General features: G+C 35.9%; 1 protein-coding gene across 1 annotated transcript in view; it reads left to right on the top strand.

The window, feature by feature from the left end:
* The window catches only part of CDIN1 (CDAN1 interacting nuclease 1), a 126961-nt gene extending 102835 nt beyond the window's left edge, over nt 1-24126 (top strand). The window contains exon 7 of the mRNA XM_078779326.1: nt 21432-24126. Coding sequence (XP_078635452.1) covers nt 21432-21567 — 136 coding nt within the window. The 3' untranslated portion in view covers nt 21568-24126. The remainder of the gene's footprint in view (nt 1-21431) is intronic.
* Nucleotides 24127-25188: the final 1062 nt, after the last annotated feature.

The raw sequence follows: 25188 nt of genomic DNA, 5'->3' as shown, positions 1-25188 counted from the left end.
GTGATCCTTCTGACCTCATGGACCTTTTAACCTTTTACTCTTAATATCATCTGGTGAATATAACCCACTCAAACAACGACCCTACAAATATTTGTTTATGCGTGGGAAATAATTTAATTCTCTTGCCACTCTCTTCACCATCTAATATATTAACAAAAAATATGTTTGAGTTTGGTTCTTTATTAAGATATTTTAACTGAGCTAAGATAAAATGGTAAACCTCCCTCAATGTTCTTATTTGAGCGCCTCCAGTGCCACACACTTTTTGGTAGGCTCTGCCCACCTTTTGTTAAGCTCCATCCACTTTTTGGAAAAACCCCGCCCACTTTTTGGTAAGCCACGCCCACCTTTTACTAAGCCCCGCCCACTTTTTGTTAAGCCACGCCCACTTTTTGCTATGCCCCGCCCACTTTTGCTAAGCTCCGCCCACTTTTGCTAAGTCCCACCCACTTTATAAACTCTTCAGCATTGTATCATTTCCAGGTAATACATAACATCATTTTCAGGGAATTTCCATCACATCATTTCCAGTTAAGACACGCCCAGGGAATTTCCACAGGAAATGACACACACCCAGCCCTTCTTATAAAAGGCACCGACCACACAGGCTTTTTCAAACACGCTTTCTGCTTCACTTGAGAATGGACTCCTATGCCGAAATGGAATGGGATAACTTTGCTATTCCTTGGAGTCCTACTACCTGTGTAGCGCTCAACCTTCAGATTGATGAACTGGACTCGAACCTCTTGTCGATGGAGGAAATTGTATCTGAGCTACGAAATGAAAATTCTACTTTTAACACAACTTGGGATAAAGTTATTTTTTTGTTTGAAGATCTTTTGAACAACCAAGACCCACAGAACGAGTTCTACCTTGATGACCCAGCCAAAGAGTTATACCTTGGAGATCCACAAAATCCTGAAAAAGAGTTCTACCATGATGATACTTATTGTGAGTTATCAAAACAAAACCCACTGAACGAGTTCTACCTTGATGACCCAGCCAAAGAGTTATACCTTGGAGACTCACTAAATTTGGGAAAAACAAATTATGAGGTTTGCCTAGATGGTTCTAACTGTGGAGCCTACCTTGGAGACTCACTAAATTTGGGAAAAACAAATTATGAGGTCTGCCTAGATGGTTCTAACTGTGGAGCCTACCTTGGAGACTCACTAAATTTGGGAAAAACAAATTATGAGGTCTGCCTAGATGGTTCTAACTGTGGAGCCTACCTTGGAGACTCACTAAATTTGGGAAAAACAAATTATGAGGTCTGCCTAGATGGTTCTAACTGTGGAGCCTACCTTGGAGACTCACTAAATTTGGGAAAAACAAATTATGAGGTCTGCCTAGATGGTTCTAACTGTGGAGCCTACCTTGGAGACTCACTAAATTTGGGAAAAACAAATTATGAGGTCTGCCTAGATGGTTCTAACTGTGGAGCCTACCTTGGAGACTCACTAAATTTGGGAAAAACAAATTATGAGGTTTGCCTAGATGGTTCTAACTGTGGAGCCTACCTTGGAGACTCACTAAATTTGGGAAAAACAAATTATGAGGTCTGCCTAGATGGTTCTAACTGTGGAGCCTACCTTGGAGACTCACTAAATTTCATAAAATTAGGAAAAGAGTTTTACCTTGGAGACTTTGAAAACTGGTTTCGTTTTGGAGACTCTGAATGGGGGTTTTGTTTTGATAACTCGGAATGTGATACCTATCTTGGAGACTCAACAGGATTGTGGTTATACCTTGGGAACTTGGAAAGTTGGTTTTATTTTGGAGACTCTACCTGTGGGGTACATCTTGGAGACTCTTTGCATTCTAAAGCAATGAACAATGTTCTTTGTTTAATGACGCTTGATTTAAGCAATATCAAGAAAGTTCGAGGAAGAAAATGCTGGAAAATTCTTTCTTCCCATTTCTACTTCTTCAAACTTGAAAGCCTTGAAAGACAGAATTGGAGGAAGAGGAAAAAAATAAAAATGAAATACGTATTTAAAAAAAGAAGAAAAAAAAAGAAATACGTATTTTTAAAAAAGAAGAAAAAAAAAGATTATGTTAGGGTTAGGGTGGGATTTTGAATGTGAGGGTTAGGGATTAGGTTGGGTTAGGGATGGAGTTGGGTTAGGGATGGGGTTGGGTTAGGGTTGGGATTTTGAATGTGAGGGTTAGGGTTGGGATTGGGTTAGGGATGGGGTTGGGTTAGGGTTGGGATTTTGAATGTGAGGGTTAGGGTTGGGGTTGGGTTAGGGATGGGGTTGGGTTAGGGATGGGGTTGGGTTAGGGATGGGGTTGGGTTAGGGATGGGGTTGGGTTGGGGATGGGGTTGGGTTAGGGATGGGGTTGGGTTAGGGATGGGGTTGGGTTAGGGATGGGGTTGGGTTGGGGATGGGGTTGGGTTAGGGATGGGGTTGGGTTAGGGATGGGGTTGGGTTGGGGATGGGGTTGGGTTAGGGATGGGGTTGGGTTAGGGATGGGTTGGGTTAGGGATGGGTTTGGGTTAGGGATGGGGTTGGGTTAGGGATGGGGTTGGGTTAGGGTTTGTATATTATTATGACTCACTCACACATACACACACACAAAAGTTAAGCCCCAACTGAAAAGTTGAGGGATTCTGTGTTTGGGGTTCACAGGTTTAAAAACGTATCCCCATTATACACACACAAAAGTTAAGCCCCAACTGAAAAGTTGAGGGATTCTGTGTTTGGGGTTCACAGATTTAAAAACGTATCCCCATTGTACACACAAACAAAAGTTAAGCCCCAACTGAAAAGTTGAGGGATTCTGTGTTTGTGGTTCACAGATTTAAAAACGTATCCCCATTACATTTTATTTATTTATTTATTATTTTCAAGGGTATTACCTGCTTACTTGTGTTTTTTGTAATTCTTGCGAGTAAAATGAACCCAAGATTTCTTCTCCATTTAAATCATATAATTTGTAGGTCCAAGGAGCTGTATCCATTACATCAATGATTTTAAATAATTCACGAGTCCATTTTTGTGTATAACCTTTCTCAAAATGACTTTTCCATTTGTATATCCTTACAATATCACCAACTTTAAACTTGGGCTTTCTCAAATTAATCTCCTTTTCATATTCTAATTTTGTAAATGTTTCCGATGGTTTTGATTTTGTTGATGAATGAACTGTATTATTGTAATTATCGACAATATCCTGAATTAAATACACCCATTTTTGAGAACCGAGTTGTGTGAATTTTTTATATAATTTCTCTTTTAAAGTACGATTAAAACGCTCAATAACAACTGCCTTTCCTTCATTAAAGGTGCTGTATAATTTAATACCCTTCCCCTTAAGAAATTTCATGAATATTTTGTTATAGAACTCTGTTCCCTCATCAGTCCATAACTTCTTTGGTTTCCTTTTATCCCGATCAAATATTAACTTAAAGGCTAACATTAAAGTATCACCCCTTTTATTTTTTAAAGGGACAACCCAGGCAAATCTACTCCTCAAATCAATAACGGTTAAAGCATACCTGTATCCCCTGTCATTATTCAATTCAATTAAATCAGCGGACCATATGTGGTCGGTGTATTTAGAATAAACCTTCCTTCTTTTAAACTTTGTGATTATAGGTTTGTGTAATTCTTCAGCCAAAAGCTCCTCAGTCTTGATGACATCATTAGAGCCTAATAGTTTTTTGAGGAATAACCAAGACCAAGTTTCAATTTAGCATTTATCAAATTTCTCACAATAAACCTATCAACTTTCTCTCTCAACGTTGGATTTTGTATCAAAGACAAATTATACAACATTTCGCTGTCGGCGTTATGTTTTTCAGTCAACGTAGTGGTTTTCCCATAAGCAATATCATGCTTCATACACACTTCGTCAACCCTATTTGTAGGTTTAGACCAAGGTTTAGGATTGTCAGCCTCATCTAATCTTTTATCCAAGTTTGTTCCTGGACCACAGAAAGAATACCCTGGAAGGTGTAATTCCCCTGGAATTCCAGTTGTTGTAAATTTACTTCCTGACAGAAACTTTTGTATGTCTCCTCCTCTTTTAGGAGAGATGAATTGGCACTTTTTAGAGCCACATACTTGACATATTCCTTTTTGATAAACTCTATTATTTTTAGCTTTAACATAAGAGATATTTTTAGATTTAGTTTTCTTTTTACATTTGAGACAATAACTCATATTTATTTATCAGAAAAATTCCGACAGAGTATCAAAACCTTTTTGGTTTTCAACATATACATTTCAATCTTTATTTTTAAAACATAAAGAATCCTAAGGAATGCCTTCACTCTCTCCTCCATTTATTTACAAATAAAAACTAACTAAAGTCAATGACACCAACATCATCAATCACATAATCTTTTCCTTCTTCTTCTTCTTCTTCTTCACCACTTTCTCGTTTAAATCTCCTCCCTGAAATTGAAGACATTGACGTTCTTATTTTTGAAACTATTATCTTCATAAGAGTTGTTAATTCTTTAATTTCCTCTTCGGTGCGTTGAGATTGATTTATTTGCTTTAATACACTCAATCTTTTATGAATCTCACTGATTTCCATCTCCCTCTCCTCCTCCTCCATTTTCTCCCTCTCCTCCTTCTCCTTTTTCTCCCTTTTCTCCCTTTCCTCCTTCTCCCTTTTCTCCCTTTCCTCCTTCTCCTTTTTCTCCCTCTCCTCCTTCTCCTCCTTTTTCTCCCTCTCCTCCTCCCTCTCCCTTTCCTCCTTCTCCTTTTTCTCTCTTTCCTCCTTCTCTTCTTCAACTCCTTCCTCATCCCTTGCTACCCTTGAGTTTGAACCCCAAAGAATATTATACATATACTCATCTGGATTTTGAGATATTCTTGTATCTATAATTATTTTTCTCATAATAGGATACCAATAAGATTTGTTGACGATTTCTAAAAGAGTTTTATATTTCATAACTTTGAGAAGTTCATTTTTATTTAATATTTTAAACAAGTCTCTATTTGTGGGTTTAACAATATCAGTATAAGGCCAGTTTTTAATGACAAAATTCCCATGTATATGCTCCAAATCATAAGGTATGTAATACCGAGCACCCTTTTCTTGTAGGTATCCTTGAATACAAAAATTATAATTCTCTTGTAGTCTTCTTCCTGCCATTTATGTATCAGAAATATATGTGAGATTAATATTATGACAGGTAATACCACCCCATCTTCCCACTACCAAATCGGTTTGTATTCCTCGGCTTTCTATCCTTATCTCATTACCTTCCTTCTTTGTCATGCGAACCATCGCTATACTATCATATATTTTTATTTTCTTAAAATCACGTATTTGTTGTTTACTAATTGTACTTCCACATAAATCCTTATCTTCACCAAGTGGATAATATTCTTCTTTACGAGACTGATTTAAATCATGTAGGTCTTCTATGTTTATTGAAAAAGACCAATTATACCCTAAATCAGGCATATCATACCCCCATTTATTAATTCGCATATTAACTAAATGTCCTTCTTTATAAAATTTAATTGTAAGCAGGTAGTTAAATTCAATGAGGAAAGGTGTATGGTCAGTATAACCAGGTGTTGTGGTTGTAAATTTTACTTGTTTCACAAAACGTGCTGTTTTCTTTAAAGATATATATTGTGATAAATCACTGAATCTAATCAAGTCATTCGCATCTGTAGGGTTTGGATAATTGATTAATTTATAAGTATTCTTCATATTAATATTTTTACTTACACTATATTTTTGTCGTTCAGCCTGTGCCTTTGTATAATAATTTGATAAATCAATATCCTGAGAGGATTTTCCAAAGATAGAACCATCTTTTCCAACATAGGTCATTTATATTAGATAAAAAATGATATCATAAAAATTTTCATTATTGTTGAGTTGAAATAATACATATAAACATAATTGGCCACAACATTTAGAATTAATTTCTTGAACTTGGAATGTTTGATAAACACCATTCTGTAAGAATTGTATTACTTCAACAGGTGGTGGCATACCATAACTATCAAAATAATATTTATCCTGACTATTATGAATACAAACCCAATGAGAACCATTCTGTGTGTCTAAATTCATAATAATATTCTTTGTATTCTTATTTATATGTATTAATTCATCTCTCATACAAATAACCACATTATCAATTTTTAGTGTTTTACAATACTTAGCTAGTTCTATATTTGACGTTGTATTCTTTCCAAATTGTTTAAACCATTTATCCATTTATTTATGAGAAAGATACAATCCATTACCCCGTTTAGTTAGTTTAACACCCGCTTGAGCGATAGAGGAAAGCATATCTCCAACCAACAATCTAGCTTTATCAGGTAGACTTTCAAGTTTTTGAGCAAAATCTACAATTACACCACTTCCACTAATTTGTTTCTCCAACTCCTTGTTATGTCTTTCCAATTCTTTTTGAGCTTTTAGTTGTGCCTTCCTTTCGTTAGCAGTTTTTACCGCTGCTGAAATACCACCAGTCAATGCTCCCGCCGCACTTAAACCAGCAAATAAAGGAATTAGAAACGGGAGAAATCCTCCTCTTGACTCATCTATTGAATATTTCTTTAACATAGGTTTCGTCATTTTAATTTTAAGTGATCCAACATCATTTAGTGTTTTTACTTGTGTGTGTGTGAGTAAAACATCAATTCTTACAGCTCCTTTTCTTTGAATTGTATTAACATTAATAATACAAGGCTTTTGATTTTGAATACAAGATGTTAATTTATTAAGATTGATTTGATTAACATATACCCCAACCATTTATTTATGAGAAAAAACCTATGTGATATTAATCATAACACCATTATCTGTATTAATCTGTAATTCTGTTTCCTCCAAAAGCAAACAATATGCATTAACCTCTTCACTCTCCCCTCTTTCAATGTATAGAGAAGTATCCACTCGATTAGACTTTATAGTTTCCTTTTGAGAACTCAGGTCAATTGCGTAGATTGTATAAAGTTTTTGAAACGCAACCATATCCAAAATAGGATCATTATTACCATTACTTTCACACACCTTTTGGTAGGACTTGTAGGCTTCCGCATAATCATTTTTTTCCCAATCAATTTCCAATCTATCTCGTGGATAAAATGTGCCATCAAGAGAAACCCGAAGTTGTTTCACCTTAGCATTATCACTCAGCGCATTATTCTTATTAGTACCGTCCTCTCCATCTGGTTTTTTAAAAATGAGCCAGAGGTATCGTGGCTTTCCTTGAAGAACACCCAAATTCCAAGTGTAGGTAGTGTGTTCCAGTTTAACGTGTTGACATCTTCTTTTAAGGTATGATACATTTAGCGGTTTCTTTGAGTTAAGTCTTCTATTTAACATCTCTTCCGTTTTAAGATTAGGAGTATATTCACTGATATACCAACACAAATCATTAATAACAAATTTATTGTTGTCTCCAAAAGCATTTTCATCCCCAAAAAGCAACCTATTTACATTATCATTCCTTTGTAGTTGAAATCTAATTTTAAGACCATACAAAACTTTATCATAATCGCAAAATCCAAATATACCTTTAAGAGGTACTGCTACGGTAAAACTATTCACTGCTTTTGTTTCATCATTATACATTGACTTCCTTTGACTATAACCAGGGTCTGCGTTTGTACCCGTTGACATATCAGGAATAAAACCTTCAACAGCTCCCTTACCCATTCTATCACTAAACGAATATAGTGTAAATTTCATCATTTCAGATGTAGCAGAGACATAATCAACCGCTTCAACCTCTTGTGTTCCAATATACAGGCGGACACTGTCAAACATTTTCCAGAAGAAATCATTTACGAGTGTAGCATTAGTATTATTCGCAGCCTTAGTGAATTTAAATTTACACAGCAAGAAACTATCAGCTATATTCAAGTAAGTTTGTTGATTATTTATTTCAAAACTTTTTGTTCCGTTTGAATTCCAGTCTGTTCCTGTTATAGCATTTACCTTAAAATAGTCTTCCTTTTTAGTGGAGTTTGAAATGATAATCGTATCATCCAAATCATAGATACTATCAATCGCTTCCATACTTGTATTTATATAGCATTAAAATTGTTGAAACCCTGACCCAAGTATTTTAATGATTTTTTGTCGTTCTTGTGAAGATAGTTGAGTTTTACCTTTTTTTATTTCTTTGATTGCTTGTAATTTATGAGACTCCTTTTGAGCATCTTTTATACTCTTTATAGCACCCGCAACGGAGCCCACGGCAGAAGCAGTTGAATCAATTAGGTCTTTATGTTTAAGGATGGTTGAACCAATACCCATTAGAGTATCAATTATCCCATCTCCTTTATTTCGAAATTGATGACCTACACCTCGTTGTCTCTTAGGTTTATAGTATCCTCTACCCACATACCTTGTATAGTCTGGTGAAAGGAACATGCCCTCCCCTGTAATTATTTTATATTTTCCCAACTCGTGTTTTCTCACAATAACCATTATTTATTTATTGAAAAACTTCACGTAGGTGAATTCTGATGGATATAATTTCATCATTAAAGGATATCATACGATTATCTTGGTCGGTTATCCTAAAACTTACTCTGTATATGGTTTTTCCTGACACAGGTAAATAGACAAGATTTTTTGGTTCCATATTAAATTTATAACCAATCGGGGTTGAGTATGCACTGAATGAAAATATTGTATTTGTTCTTATTCCATCGTTATAAGCACCATCAATCAAATCACAATGAATTAATACTGAATTTATACCGGAGGATATTTGGATAACATTATCACTGTAAAACGTCCCGTTATTTTCAATCTTTTTTGAAGAGAAACCCAATAGCTCTCTAAACGAATTTTCAATCGTGAAATCAACTTTATAATTATTTTTAAGTTTAATAGTTGATTTTGAAGTGTGTTTTTGAATATCTATTACAATATTTTTTGGTTCATCACCTTTTTCTTTCATAAGGCGAGAGACTTCTGAAGATATTTGAGAAATCTCGTAAGCTCCAGGTGAAACGGTTATAGTTTTATATCCACTTCCTGGATTATAACTAAACTTGTTGTTTTTCTCTGTGATATTAAAAAGGGTATTGTAAGTTTCCATTGACAACAAAGATGCCTCATATGAGGTAAGGGGGTCAAGTTGTAGTGGGTAAGGGAATGAAGCTGTGTAATCGCTCGTTGTGAAATTAAAACTAAGAATTGTGCTTCTCATCTTATTTAATATCTAATAAAATATCTTTGTATTGACATTTATTAATTATTTTCATGTTCATCAACTGATCTAAAATGGCTGAGGATTCATTAAAACAATTGTTGTTTCCAGCCTTCTTACTACCTAACAACAATAATAGCCTATTAACTAATTGTGATGGGTCATTTGGAAGAAAACTAACACCCGAACCAAGCTTACTTAAAGCATCAATAATATGTTTCTCCTTCTCATTCTTCTTACTTTTACCAGCAACAGAAACTCCATAATCAAGTGCATTTAGCAACTCAATATATACCCTATCTTCCTCTCTTTCCATATCAAGTGGTTCCTCAAAATATTTTGAACCGCTGAATCCGGGGTTTGTTAGAAGAAACATTAATCTTGGAGTTAATTTAACATTTGGTTGAGTAGAACTCAAGAACATCAATTCATCATTAAATATCAATACCTTTTCTTCCACAAGATGAAACACTGCTGGTTCTTCTGTTGGAATGAGACCTGCTCTGGTTTTTGAACCCGCCGAATATTCATTGTTTTGAAGAGCTTCCACAACATAATTAGGGGGTTGATTTACCTCCTCAAGTTTCCGAAATAATCCCTCGTCATCATATTCTAATTCACCAAGTTCTTGTTTTGTTATCTGACTAAAATCTTTGAGCATTTGAAGTTTTTTCGGAGTAAATTCTACCGTGGGAACTGTAGGTGAGTGTTGAGTTTTCAAAAGTGGTTTAAAGAATTTCTCTTGTTTTCTTTCAAAGGCTTCTTCACCAGTTAGTTTCTGTCTCCGTTTCTTCTTTATCTCTTCCTGTTGTTTAACAACTTTTGAAACTAATTGTTGATGTTCCTTAAACTTTCTTTCTCTTTCTTCGGTATTCATTTTCTGTATTTATTTATTGAAAAATATCATTTAGTATCTCATCTTGTTTCACAACAATATAATTATATTTTCCAATCGTGTGTTTCATATAATTTTCAAATTCTTTTTTACTACATAACGTAGAGCAATTATCTCTCCAAAAATTATTTACATCTATTGAATTTAACTTAAATAAAATAAAAGTATTGGCATTGTTTCTTATTGAGCGTCGAGGGAGTTGAAAATATGATTGACTAAGATATATACAATTACAAGAAGAATGTCTCCCTCTTGTATAGTAGCTATCCATTACTGTTTGGTTTCTCTCATTAACACAATCATCAAAGATGACGAGGTTCTTTTTTGATTTATCTAAATCTTGAGGTGAAGGTATATCATCCGTATTATCACTGAGAATACAAGTTATGGGTTTCGATTTTGATTTCTGTGTATCACAAAATAATTGTATTATATCTTCAATATTATAATCATTCAGTTTGTTTTGAAGTTTAAATAAACCGATAATGTCTTCCTTTTTAAGACCTGCATTAAAACCCTGTGAGAGTAGTTGATACTCGGGTTGAAAACTTGACTTTGTAAAAATTATTAAATTATCATAATCTAAAAAATTAGGACCAAGGAGCATCTTTAAAAGTAAACAGGTTTTCCCACATCCGCTTGAACCAACTATTAGACATCTCAATGAATTTGGAATGTTTTTATGGTTATTAAATTTTATCTTATTTTCCCAAACGGGTAAAAAATCATTCATTTATATATTTGGAAAACAAGTCATCCAACTTTTTTTGAGCTATTTTAGAAACTCTATATTTTATCCTGAGTTCGGGTTTAATTTCAAAATAATTCATTATTTTATTTATGTAGTATCTTGTATTAACATTTCCATTAAAATTATTTTGAATAATAAATATCATTAAACCCTTATACATTTCCTCAATACAAAGAGTCTCTTTCCTTGTAAGAAATGGTGTATTATCACCATAATGCTTAACATTCATCTCTCTTATTAATCTTGTAAAGTAATTCATTTTTGGTTCTAATTTAAAAGAGTTATATGTTTTTTTATATTTCTTATTATCATTAATTAGAATATAATCACAGAATAAACATTGTTTATATGAATCCTCATCATTAAGCCCCACTCTATCACAAGCCGGACAATTCTCTAATTTATCATATGGAGAGTCTGGAAATTCTAAATATCCTTCAGAACTTATCATATTTATGTGGTAAATTTTTACTTAAACTAAACGCAAGTTTATTCATTAATAAATACAATGTTTCAAAGCACAAAAGACAAATTTCAATCAATCTCTACTTCGGTGGAAGATATAGAAAAATATGTCAAAGATGTTAAATTGAACAAAGATAAATATGGAAATTTTTGGGTAAAACCAGTTATGGAAAATAACATGAGCCCCTCTATTTCATTTAAAGGAAGAGCTCTAACTATACCTGGAAAGACATCCATTAAAGTAAATCTAACAAAAGTTTCTCCTCTACTCCTGGCAATTTATTCAAAGCTTGAAAAAGTGATTGACCACGATACTTTGAAAAAGAATGATAAGACCATTAATAATTCTAGAGGAGACATTTGTATTTTCTTTAATAATCCAAAGGGTGTAGATCTAAGTAAAATGAATGATGTTAATATTTCTGGTGAAATGTCATTTCGTTCTATGATAGTTAGAGATTATTTAAAGATAACTTTTGATATAAAAATTGTAGAGATTGAATCTGTTAATGAAAGAAAGTATATAGATATTGATGGGAATATTTTTCTTGCTAATTAAATATGAGTCAATACAGCAGTGAAGATTTTACTATTTCATTGAACTCGGACGATAGTGATGATAGTATTTCATTGAACTTGGACGATGGTGATGATAGTATTTCATTGAACACAGATGATAGTTATGATACTAATAGTTTGTGCTCAAATGATAGCTATGAGAGTAGCTTTATTGATGACTCTGAGTATGATTCTGAGTATTCATGTGATAGTTATGACTTAGATGATTCTGAGTGAAAAAGTGTTTTAGTTTAAGCACAGCGATATATATAAAACGGAGCTGTAAAGCTCAAAAGTGTTTTATTTTAAGCACAGTGATATATATAAAACACCACGTTTTCTCACGCTATAAATATGGTTTATTGTGATACTTGCGAGAAGGAAGTAAAATATTATAAACAACATATTCTCACCGCAAAACATACATACAACATTTTAAACAAACTTTCCCCTCTTCCACCTGAAACAAAACACTGTTCTACATGTAATAAAAATATCCTCAAGAAAGGCTTCAAAATACATCTTAAAACAAATCTACATTTATCAAATTTTATCACAACTAAAAACTCTGATGGAGCATTCAAAGGACATATTAAAATAAGAGTCTTTAACTTCAAACCTCCTGAACCAGAGTCTATAGTTGATGCTGTAGAAATAGTTAAACCTGCTGTTCAAACGTTGATTGAAAAAACACTAAAGGAAATGAAACCACTTAAATTTTATATGGGAGTAAAATTAGAAATGACAAAGGATGAAGGAGTTATAGATGCACCATACATGAGAACTGAGCCACACTTTATATCTTCATATCAAGATTTTAAAATATCAGGAGTCTATGATGAACTTATTAAACAAGAGCAAGATGTGGATAATTCAATCGTAGGAAGTGGATTCAATATAGGAAAAATTATTTACATAGACATTCATATTCTTAAATCAGATCCTCTAAAAGCTTCTTCTTACATTGATTTACCCAGTGTTATCAAAAATAGAAAAGCAGTTATCAATATCAAAAATAAAGACAATAAATGTTTTCTCTGGTCTATTTTAGCACACTTACATCCTCCACATTTTCATGATGAAAGAGTATCTCATTATAAAAAATATGAGAATACATTAAATACGAAAGATCTAAAGTTTCCGATGACTTTAAATGATATTCCTAAATTTGAAAAGATGAATAATTTATCAGTTAATGTTTATGGTCTAACAGAAACAAACAACATTCAGGTTTTAAAGCTTTCTGACAATTGTAAACAAACTCATATTAATCTTCTATATTTTAATTCAGACGAAAATTCACATTATACATACATCAAAGATATTGCTAAATTAATAAAACCACAAGTCTGTAAGAGAACAAATAAAATATATATTTGTTTGCGTTGTCTTAACTTCTTCAATTCACAAGAAAGATTAGATAAACATTCAAATTATTGTGGCGAACATAAATCAACGGTAATCAATATGCCTAAAGAAGGCTCAAAGATCACATTCAAAGATGAAAATAAAAAGATCAAACATCCATTTGTTATATATGCTGATTTTGAAAGTATTTTAGAAAAAATTGATACTGCTTCTCAAGATCCAAAAGAATCATACACAAATAAATATCAAAAACATACTCCTTGTGGTTTTTGTTATTATATCAAATCATCCGTTGGTGATAAATATAACAAGTTAGAGATGTATAGAGGCTCAAATACCCCAGAGGAGTTTGTGAAACGACTAGAAAAAGACTGTGTTCGATTAACCAAGATAATGAGAGAAACCAATAAACCAATGTCCTTAACAAGTAAAGAAAAAAGGGAATTTATAAAAAACAATGTCTGTCATATTTGTGAGGAGAAAATTGGTAAAGGTCTAAAGGTTAGAGACCATTGTCATCTCACTGGTAAATATAGAGGTCCGGCTCATCAAAGTTGTAATATTAATTATCAACTCCCCTCTTTCATTCCTGTCTTTCTTCATAACAACGCTCATTATGATACACATCTATTTATCAAGGAACTCTCAAAGACTTCTGGAAGTATCTCAGCAATTCCAAACACGGATCAGAAATACATTTCATTCACAAAAACAATTCACACATCTCCTATTACTCATATCAGATTTCTTGATACATTTAAATTCATGGCAAGTCCATTGGTTAACTTGGTTCAAAATCTAAAAGAGTTTCCATGTCTTTCAGAGTATTTTTTAGATAAAGATTTTCTAACACAAAAGGGAATTTACCCCTATGACTATATGGACTCATTTGAGAGATTCAATGAAACACAACTTCCTTCAAAAGAAAATTTCTATAACAAATTAAATAATAGTCATATATCTGATAAAGATTATGTACACGCACAAAATGTTTGGGAAAAATATAACATCAAGAATCTTGGCGAGTATCACGATTTGTATCTCAAAACTGATGTGCTTTTATTGGCCGATGTATTTGAAGCCTTTAGATCTGTTTGTCGCACTGGATATGGATTGGATCCTGCTCACTACTACACAGCACCTGGATTGGCCTGGAGTGCGATGTTGAAAATGACAAAACAAGATTTGGATTTGATAACCGATGTTGATATGCTTTTGATGATTGAAAAGGCAAAAAGAGGTGGAATTTCACAAGTCTGCTCGAGTAGATACGCAAAAGCAAATAACAAATATCTTCCAAATTATGATCCAACGAAAGAGAGTTCTTACTTGATGTACTATGACGCGAACAACCTGTATGGCTGGGCAATGTCTCAGGCTCTTCCTTATGGAAAACTTAGATGGGTAAAGGAAAAAGACTACAAAAACGTTTTACAAGATGTATGTATCTCTACACAAAAAGAATTGGATGAAGAAAAAGTTGGTTATTATTTTGAAATTGATTTAAAATATCCAGAGGAACTCCATAACCTACACAAAGATCTCCCATTTGCTTGTGAGAAAGAAAGTCCAAAGAAAGAATGGTTGAGTGATTATCAACGATCGTTTGATATAGGTGAATCAACAGAAAAATTACTTACTACATTATATAACAAGAAAAATTATGTTTTACACCAAAGAAATTTGCGACAATATTTATCAAAAGGTCTAAGAGTAGAGAAGATCCATAGGGTTCTAAAGTTCAATCAAAGTCATTGGTTAAAGGGGTACATTGATTTTAATACACAAAGAAGAACAGAGTCAAAAACAGATTTTGAGAAAGACTTTTATAAATTGATGAATAATGCGGTCTTTGGTAAGACTATGGAGAATGTGAGGAAAAGACAAAATATCAGACTATCAACATCTTGGGAACAAGCATCAAAATTAATTAATAGACCGAGTTTTACTAGAGCTGAGGTCTTTACTGAGAACTTTTGTGCGATCCATTTGGTTAAAGAAAGTATTGAAATGGACAAACCTATTTACATTGGAACATCAATTATTGACTTGTCAAAGTCATTAATGTATGATTACTTTTATATTAATCTAAAATCAAAGTATAAGGATAATGTGTCATTGTTGTATATGGATACTGATAGTTTTATTTTGAAAATTAATACTGATGATGTTTATTCAGACATGAAAAAGGAGATTAATATCTATGACACTAGTAATTACAGTCCAGAGAGTGAGTTGTTCTCTTCTAAAAATAAAAAGGTGATTGGAAAGTTCAAGGATGAATTGGGAGGAAATGTTATGAGTGAATTTGTGGGATTGAGGTCTAAGGCTTATGCTTATAAATACATTGTGAATAACGTTGAAAAGACTGATAAGAAGTTAAAAGGTGTAAAGAAAAATGGCATTAAAGAAACAATAAACTTTAAGGATTATTATAACTGTTTAACAACAAAGAAAGAAGAGTTTAGAAAGATTAATGGAATAAGAAGTTATAAACATCAATTATATTCAGAAGAGGTGAATAAGAAAGCATTGGGGGCTTTTGATGATAAGAGGTTTATTTTAGAAAATGGAATTGATAGTCTCCCTTATGGTTATATAAGTATATAAGTGATAAGATATATATATAAGTGATAAGATATATATAAGTGATAAGATATACATAAGTGATAAGATATATATAAGTGATAAGATATATATAAGTGATAAGTTAAAAGGGGGGGGGGGTTGGGGATTTTAACGGGCTACCGCCGCCTTTTTTACTATTATATAAATGATAGAACCAAGTATCAACCAGACTAAAGAGTGGAGGTGTAATCAACCTTGGTATATAAATGGAAAACATAATGAATGTGAAAAATATCAAATAGGTATAATTGAAGAGGCAACTGGTAAAAAAATTCACAAAACAAATAAGAGAATTAATTTAAATACCGGTGAATTGGGTAAAAAAGATGGAAATATTTTTGAGTGGACGGAAAACTTTGATGGTTGTCAGGAAAATATATACTTTAATTTTAAAATGGTATGTGGCACTGGAGGTGCTCAAACAAGAACATTGAGGGAGGTTTACCATTTTATCTTAGCTCAGTTAAAATATCTTAATAAAGAACCAAACTCAAACATATTTTTTGTTAATATATTAGATGGTGAAGAGAGTGGCAAGAGAATTAAATTATTTCCCACGCATAAACAAATATTTGTAGGGTCGTTGTTTGAGTGGGTTATATTCACCAGATGATATTAAGAGTAAAAGGTTAAAAGGTCCATGAGGTCAGAAGGATCACAGGTGTTTAAGTGGTCTAATGAATAAGGATAACATGTCAAAAGGTTAGAAGGTTCGTAAAGAACAGGGTGAGAGAAATATAGGTGTTTAGGGGCAATGAGGGAGGGAAAGAATTAATATGGAAGTGAATGGGTCAAAGATTAATCTGCCAGATGATATGTAGAAGAAGGATGATAGGTCTATAAGAGAAAACAAATATTTGTAGTGTTTGAGTGGTCTAATGAACAACATTAAGGATAGGTACTACAGACAAAAGGTTCATAAAGATGAGGGTGGGAGAAATAGAGGTGTTTATGATTTTTGAAAAAGACAAGGGGGTAAATGACATTAGATAGGGATTTCCCATGTTAAACGGAGGTGTCCCAGAAGCAACATTATTACACTACTCACGAGTGCCCTGTGGCCCTACGGCCATTAATAATGTGCAGAGCACCCCGTCCAAGCACCAAAAGCACCACCCCATACGCACAGTCAGCACCATCCAGTGCACCAATAAAGTGTTCAATAACCATGCACAATCAAGTGTCCATGGTCACCGGTGGTGTCGCAGCCGGCCGATGTTCTGCCGCTGGTCTTGTCTTCATGGAGTGCACTTGGCCTTCTGGCTTCTTTAGAAATAAAGAAAGGCGCCAACCGCGTCCATTTCTAAATTGTGGCCGTCAGGGGGGCCAACTAAAAGTGGTTCACCTGTATGGCATAGGTGCCACGTTGACCCAGGTCCATCCACCTGCACACCTCCACCACTGTTGTTGCCTACCGAGCTCACCTGCTCCTCACCCTAACCTAACTAACTGGGGAAGGCCCTCTCGCACTCTCACCCCCTCAGTGCCCTCTCTGGCACGGGCTGCCCGATCCACACCCGGGATCCTCAGGCACCCACTGACACTAACGGCTCCCAGAGCCCACCTGCGGCCTCACCTGGCCGACATCTAACAGTGGCGGAGTGCCCAACCATTCACACTCATACTAACAGGCCACACGACCAGCCAATTTCACCACACCAATGCACCCATCCACAATACCATTCTGCAACCGCACCACAAATGCCAATATCCAACCACAATTTACCTATACCTTCTAACTATTCTTTAAACTACCCTCCCCGGGTACTCGTGAAAAGGGGTCCACTCTTCCCCCATCCACACCACTCCGTACCACTTACTCCAACTCTCTCCACACCACTCATTCTCTGCTCCATATATTCCACACACCTGCACTTGCACACCTGTGCTCTCATACTTGGTGCCGCCTGCACCCTTCTCTCCCCCAAGCGCATTCGCGCTGATCCACAACACTCACTACTCATACACTGCTCCACACACCTGTCCAGTTCTCACACAGCATCATCTCATCTAACTACTCCCCTCTGAAACTTGCGCTTCCCAGTCGTCCCTTTAAACTATTGCGCTCCCTCGTCATTATCAAACACACTAAACTACCTGCGTCCCCACTACAGGTATCAGTCACTATCTAAACCTTAACGTTACCTAATGTCATCTTCGCTAGATCCCTACACACAATATCCTAACCCACCCGGGCTAGTTTTCACTGCCATACACCCCATAATCTATAGCGCATTTGCCCCCAATTTGTGAGGGATGACAGAGTTGCCATCCCACCACATCGGGCATCTCCCACTACCAATTTTGCACATCAAATTTCAACAAATCAAAAATTTGCCAATCACTACCCATCATCTGCCAATCATTACTGCCAATCATCAAATTTTGTTTTTCTAATTTCGGGGCCAAAACACTATCCTCGTCATTACAGTCTACTTACTAATGCCTCTCCCATATCCTCCCATATCCGCAAATATATATATATATAGATATAAAATAAAATAAAATTATATTATTATATTAAACAGACATATGTGGGACCATTACATGCCCAGACTAGGAATCGAACCCAGGTCCTCTGGAAAATCGTACCAGTTCTCTGCCATCTGACTGAACATGCAATTTTCCCACACATATGATTGCCTCTCTCTTTCTGTCAATGCTTCCGGGGCACTCACTGCCAACCATATGAGCACCAATGGTCCGAACACGAGAAGGTCTTCCTCCAATGGGGGGGGGGCAAATCCATGTCCTTTATTATAAACACCACCGGGGGCGTCGTGAGCAATTAGATTAATGAACAGGATTGAATAATTAAATTGAAGGGAGTTTTGCAAATTAAAAGAGTGGCAATTGAAATAGGAGAGAATAATTAAATTGAATTAAAAGAAACTATGTATGTATGCATGCACATAAGTATGTGTTTATACACACACTCACACACACACACACACACACACACACACACACACACACACACACACACACACACACACACGTTTGTACATTACTACATACATACATACATGTACACGTACATGCTGGCAGGATAACCTACAGGTAAGCATACTCACCTCCAAGCTGTTTAGCCTGGGTTCGAATCTCAATCCAGGTGTAATATGTCATCCCAGTGTTTCACAGGTTGTGCGCTTCATCAATGGGTGTGCTGTCCCTCGAATGGACGTTAAACTGAGCGGCCCATCCACCGGCATTAATTGGTGGATATTAAAGATCCCACGGCGTTCTTCGCGATTAGTAGGCGAGCTATTGTCCAAATTCCAAATTCCTGCCCTGACTCCTGCTCGGATGGCAATGGCAAACCGCCCAGTATAATCCTTGCCAAGAATCTAATTCTGCATCAAACACACTCCGTAAAGAATACGGTTCATCAAAATTAAATAATTCCAATCTATGTTCTTTGTTACGACATTAGATACACTTGTCGATTATTTTAAACGATTCATATATACATCCGTTGAATCGTATCAAACGCAAATCATCGAAATCTAAACAGTACATGGCGGCAATTTTGAAAAAAGATTGAATTCTGCAAAACGGAAGCGGCCGCTACACGTCTTTCTCAGTCGCACGTTTATGTGTGAAGAGTGCGTGCCGAATCTGTAACACGGAAGCGGACGCTACACCTGTTTCTCAGTGGCTTTGCACACGCTGCCGTGTTACTTCGGAGCCGCACGTTTATATAGGAAGAGTTCGTCAGGAGTCAATCTACTCTCTCCTGGTACGTAGAATAAACAGTATTTGTAGAATTTCAATAAAAGCCACATCACTGTTCTTATCGGTAAATATTATTCCATTGTTTGGAAAAGTTGGAAAATTGGAAAACTGGAAAACTTGGAAACAATATAGCCTATTTTACTCCCAGGAGTCCCAGGAATACCCACCCAAAATATCGTTGCGATCGGTTGAGCCGTTTTTGCGGTACCTTCAAACGGACAGACGGACATTTGGTGAATTATAGTAAGATTGTAAATCTGCTTTCTTTATTTTTGTTCTTCTGCTGTTTAAAGTGTAATACAGACTTTCCTAGAACTTGATTAACTTTAGGACAATTCTTATATTTTAAGAACAGGGAACTATAGGCCCAATAGTTTTTGATCATTCCAATACGTCACTTGATGTTCTCTTGCATGAGGAGGAGTCTTCGAAGGATTTCTGTCTTCAATGTTCCTCCTATTTTATTCACCCGTACAAATTTCACCTTGTTCTTGCCTCCTCCTAATTCCATGACGGTCCGTGCTGGCTCTGGAGCCTAAAGTTAGCACGAAGCCACCCTCAAAGTAAGCCGCACTCGTCAAGAAAACAATTCGTCATACAAACCAATAAAGTACCAGGTAGTAAATGTAATGTGGTTTCAACCACTTGGGGGTCTGTCACTTTGTTCCATAAATCCAGTGTATCACTACAGCTGCTTATGAACATTGGTCTGGCAAGCAGCTGTCCCATACTGGCCCATGAGCGAGCTGAACCGGCATGGTTCAAAGGGATTGCCCTCCGTGCTCCTCACAAGGGCTCCGGCGAGATCAAGAAATAAAGCATATCCTGTTGTTAAGACTTGTATGCACCTGCGCTCCGTCAAATGAAGGAGCGGCTGTGGTTCTCGACCCCACCGAGCCCGATTGCCTTTTCATCACCTGCCCTGCTCCCTTTCCTCTACTGAACTTTCACCTTCTGCCAAAGGCCTGCTTCTTGGAATTTGCAGGTCCTTCGGCAAGTGGACAAAAATATTCAGAGATGTGTATGGGCACGCCTCAAATGCTCCTGCCAGGCTTCCCGCTCGTGTTTGCATTTTGCGCGCGTGTTGTTGATTTTCACAGATGGTTCACATCCTACCTGACTTTTCTGTCCATTTTTCTTCCACCACCCCTCCTCGCCATTATCGCCAACACCCTGAACAAATTACAAATTCCCTGCCCAAAACACCTTCAGTCGAACGTCAGACCTGGCCAGCCCAGACCTGGCCCAAAAACGTTCCCTGGCTGACCCCACACAAAGGTGGGAATAATTGGGGTCATTAAAGCAGTAGTAGTGGCAGAGGGATTCATAGTAGTAGTAGACATGACAAATCCAATGGCATCTGAATTTGCCAAATTGAAGCACACGAGATGCCCCTTTTCAGAAGGCTCTGCAGGGTAATCGTTTTGCAGTTTTTGGTGCAAGCACACACAGTAAGACTAGTAATGAGAATCCCTTTGGGAAAAATTGATCACAACAAAGCAATAAGACCAAATCCTATGTTGTGACAGCCAATGGGTCAATCTGAAGTCAAAACCCTTCAGCTTTTGCAGCTGCAGACATCAAATATATGGTCTTCTATTATTAGGAAAAAGAAAGGAAAAAAATCAAAGCTTCCTTTAAAACAAATGTGTGAGGCCTATATTGCAAAATAAAATTCCATCACAACATGTAGTGGATAAAAGAACAGGAAATTTGCATCAGCTGGTGACGAGTCAAGAATGTGTTGCTCCGTCACTTCAATCTTCTGCTTTTTCTTATGATATGAATGTGTTGAAAATTACTCTGGATTGAAGTTATGAAAAGTTGGATTTTGCTTCGACCTTATATTATTCAATAACTTTCTTCCCCTTCTGCAGATTTGGTCCTGGACTTGTGATTTACTGGTTTGGATTCGTCGAAGAGCTTGACTGCAACCGTGCCAGAGGAATTCTTCTGAGAAGCTCCTTTCCCGAAGAGATTGTTACCATGCAGTTTGATGTTCCACCTGAGTAATACTCAAACACAACATTTTTGATCTCTAAGCAAACATCTATGGTGCTTGTGTGTGTGTTTTTTATGTGTTTTTATTGTTTGGGTGTGTTTTTATTGTTTGCCTGTGTGCATTTTTATTGTTTGTGTTTGTGTTTTTATTGTTTGCCTGTGTGCATTTTTATTGTTTGCCTGTGTGCATTTTTATTGCTAGTGTTTGTGTTTTATTGTTTGCCTGTGTGTGTTTTTATTGTTTGTGTTTGTGTTTTTATTGTTTGCCTGTGTGTTTTTATTGTTTGCCTGTGTGCATTTTTATTGTTTGTGTTTGTGTTTTTATTGTTTCTGTGTGTGTTTTTATTGTTTGTGTTTGTGTTTTTATTGTTTCTGTGTGTGTTTTTATTGTTTGTGTTTGTGTTTTTATTGTTTCTGTGTGCATTTTTATTGTTTGTGTTTGTGTTTTTATTGTTTCTGTGTGTTTTTTTATTGTTTGCCTGTGTGCATTTGTATTGTTTGTGTTTTTATTGTTTCTGTGTGTGTTTTTATTGTTTGTGTGTTTTTATTGTTTGTGTGTTTTTATTGTTTGTGTTTTTTTGTGGTTTTAAAATTGTTTTTGTGGGGAGTTTTTCTGGGTGTGTTTTTTTTTTGATTGTGGGTGTGTTTGTTGTGTGTTGTATTGTCTTTTTATTGTCTGTGTTTAATTGTATTTTTTTATTGTTTTGTGTTTTACTGTCTGTGTGAGTTTTATTGTCTGTAACTGTTTGTGTTTTATTTGTTTTTTTTATTGTTTTTGTGTGTTTTTGTTTTTATTGTTTGTGTTTTCTTGTATTTTTTTATTGTTTTGTGTTTTATTGTCTGAGTTTTATTGTCTGTGTGTTTTTTTAAATATTTGTGTTCTTAATGTTTGTGTGCATGTTTTTGTTGTTTGTGTTATTTTGTGTGTTTTTATGTGTGCTTTTATTTATTTGTGTTTTTAATGTTTTTTAATATGTTTTTATTATTTGTGTGTGTGTGTTCTTTTGTTCCTTCTGCATTACTTATTCTTCTTCCATGTTACAAATCCTATATTTTGCTAAAAACAGCTCTAGAAAAGGCAAATAATGCCACGTGTTGCACTACTTACAAAGACAAAAGGTGGGCATTCAGAGAAGTGTGCAAAGATCTATCCATTGCATTACATGGCATATGCACGTCTTGATTACATCACAATGCTTGTTTGTTTAAACAGGAAATGAGAGCAAAATGGTTTGCGAGTGAGGCCAAACTTTGTGACATTAATTTCCATTCTTTGATAAGCAAATCTCCTTATTTGTTAATGAACCTTTACCTTCAAAGCTGCTAATAGGTGTGTAAGTGCATTCTGAAATTTACTTGAGACGTCTCATTTCGAGCCAAGTGGAGACTGTTTATCTCGAAGTAGTTTTCACTCCATGTTGAAGGGACTTTGTAATTTCGGGTTTAATTGCAGTTTCTGCTTTTCCCCTTTTGAATGCGTGAAAGTCTGGTAAACAATTGGTTTTAGTTCCAGTGTGCAAAAGAGTTTTTGTTGGTAAGATCATGAATGTTAAAGCATGTCATCTCATGATTCGAATTTGACAACGGCTTTACCTTCATTTGAATCACCGAGTGCAGGTATCCTCGTTCATAGGTACTCTCTACATTAAGTAAATGACCTGCGTGCGTGCCAACAGTGAACACCTGTGTGTTTCAACGATACCGAATCGTACTCGCCTGTATTTATTTTAACTTTTATTTAACGCAAATGTCATTGAATAAGTCATTTGTTCTGTCAACTCCTTCAAGGAGACACAGCCGGTGCTTAATTGTTATCAAGTGAAAGCGGTCACGATGCGGAATTAGTTTTGGCTCGATGTATGAAAGCGGTTCATCCTTCGAGAATTTCTCTTTCCTGGAGTTACGAGCTCTCCTGGCGGTTTTATCTCGCCTATAAAATGTCAAGCTCCTCATAAGTGTAACGAACATCTGATGTCGGTGCCCCGGTGATGAATGACACCCTTATGGTAGGGCGTAAAAATAATCCATAGATCTCCGCAGCATAGACGTACTTGGGAATAACGCATTAAAGGTGTGCCAGGATCGATTATCTGGACAAGGTGCGGGTTCTTCATTTCAGAGGATTTCTCAACGAGATGAAATGGGAGAGCAGACATGGAGAGGGTGGGGTGCGATGTGTTTCCTTCCCCCCAGATGCTTTGAGTTCGAGTCTTTTTAGTTTTCTGCGAGCGGGATAACAGGCTCATCTGCTATGGTAACCACTTGGTTGTTGCATTTGGTTGCTCTGATGAACTCGTATCACTGTGTCTGTATTAACGCCCCCAGGGTGGCCATCTTACCCTGGCAGGGTTGAAAACTTCCAATGAGAATGTCTTTCCAGATGCATGACACCAATCCGCGGTTTGTTTATACCTCTTATTATTCCCATTCGAAGAGACGTTCTTCGATAATTTTTCAATGTCGGAAATTTTTTCATTTAATAAATAAATAAAAATTTCATGTAAAATTTTTATGAAAAATAAAAATTCTACATTTTTTTATGAAAAATTAAAATAGAATTTCATGATTTTTTTTCTTTTTGCCACCTGTTATGCTCAGGGAAATGTATAAATTGTTGTTTATTAAATGTTTTATTTTGCTTTTCCATCGGTGATATGCGGCGTTACCCCCACCATGACCTCGAGGCTCGAGCGAATCGATAGGGTTCTCTTGATGATTTAAACATCTTCCCGTATGATCTCAACAGTTAGGATTCTTAATATTCTCATCACCTTTCCCGGCACATCATTCGGACGAGCTGAAGGTGAATTTATGCAGGTCTTGTGACCTCCAAAGCAACGAACAGGTGACGCTCGTTGCTTATCATTGTGTTTGTTCTTCCCATAAATACTACTCTTCTTAATTGTTTGTCTCCATTTTTTTTAAATTATCTAATTTGCCATTTTCTATGGAATATAAAGTCGTCTCTCCTCTAAGGCAATGGTGCCTGCGTTGCTTGTATATAATCGGAATATGTGCATCGGGTTTGATATCAGGATCCTAAGAATGATTTTCAGGGCAACACCTGCACTGGAACTCTTGCTTAACTGATGAACGTTTTCCTCCACAAGATGTTTGCAAAAGTACAGTTGTTTAAAAAAAAAAAAAATTCTTTTTAATTTTTTGCAGTGCCAAATTTTTTTGCAGTTTTTTTGAGTGAAGAAATCAAGTCTGATTGATGACTATCCCCATTTAGTATTCTTGTGATAATGACGATTGGTCCCGTCGATGGTGAGGATTCTAACCTGTTTTTTGTGACCGTCGCCAGACAGCCCGTAGATGGCGCTCGTTTATGGACGTCGACGTATCGAGCATCGGTGTCCTTGTTCGCGGGGTCCACACGTTTTCCAGTCGAGCTCGGGCAATACCTGTGATACTTGGTAGGCTTTTCGCGACTCGGGTTTTCTCCCCCAACAAGGACCCTTTTGTGGAGTTGTCAAGGGGAATTGCTAAATAAGCAAAGCAATGGTTGTTAAGGAAGAGTACATCCATTGTCCCATCGAGGTAGGAATACTTGCCAGAGTGGAGACCAGAGAACCCCCCATAGTATGTGCGGAATAGTCTTTCCTCGAACACCCTGAGGCTCTGATACCA

The sequence above is a fragment of the Myxine glutinosa genome, chromosome 5, assembly GCF_964187855.1.
Source record: "Myxine glutinosa chromosome 5, kmMyxGlut1.1, whole genome shotgun sequence".
NCBI classification, from domain to species: domain Eukaryota; kingdom Metazoa; phylum Chordata; class Myxini; order Myxiniformes; family Myxinidae; genus Myxine; species Myxine glutinosa.
This window is presented reverse-complemented; position numbering and strand designations above follow the sequence as displayed.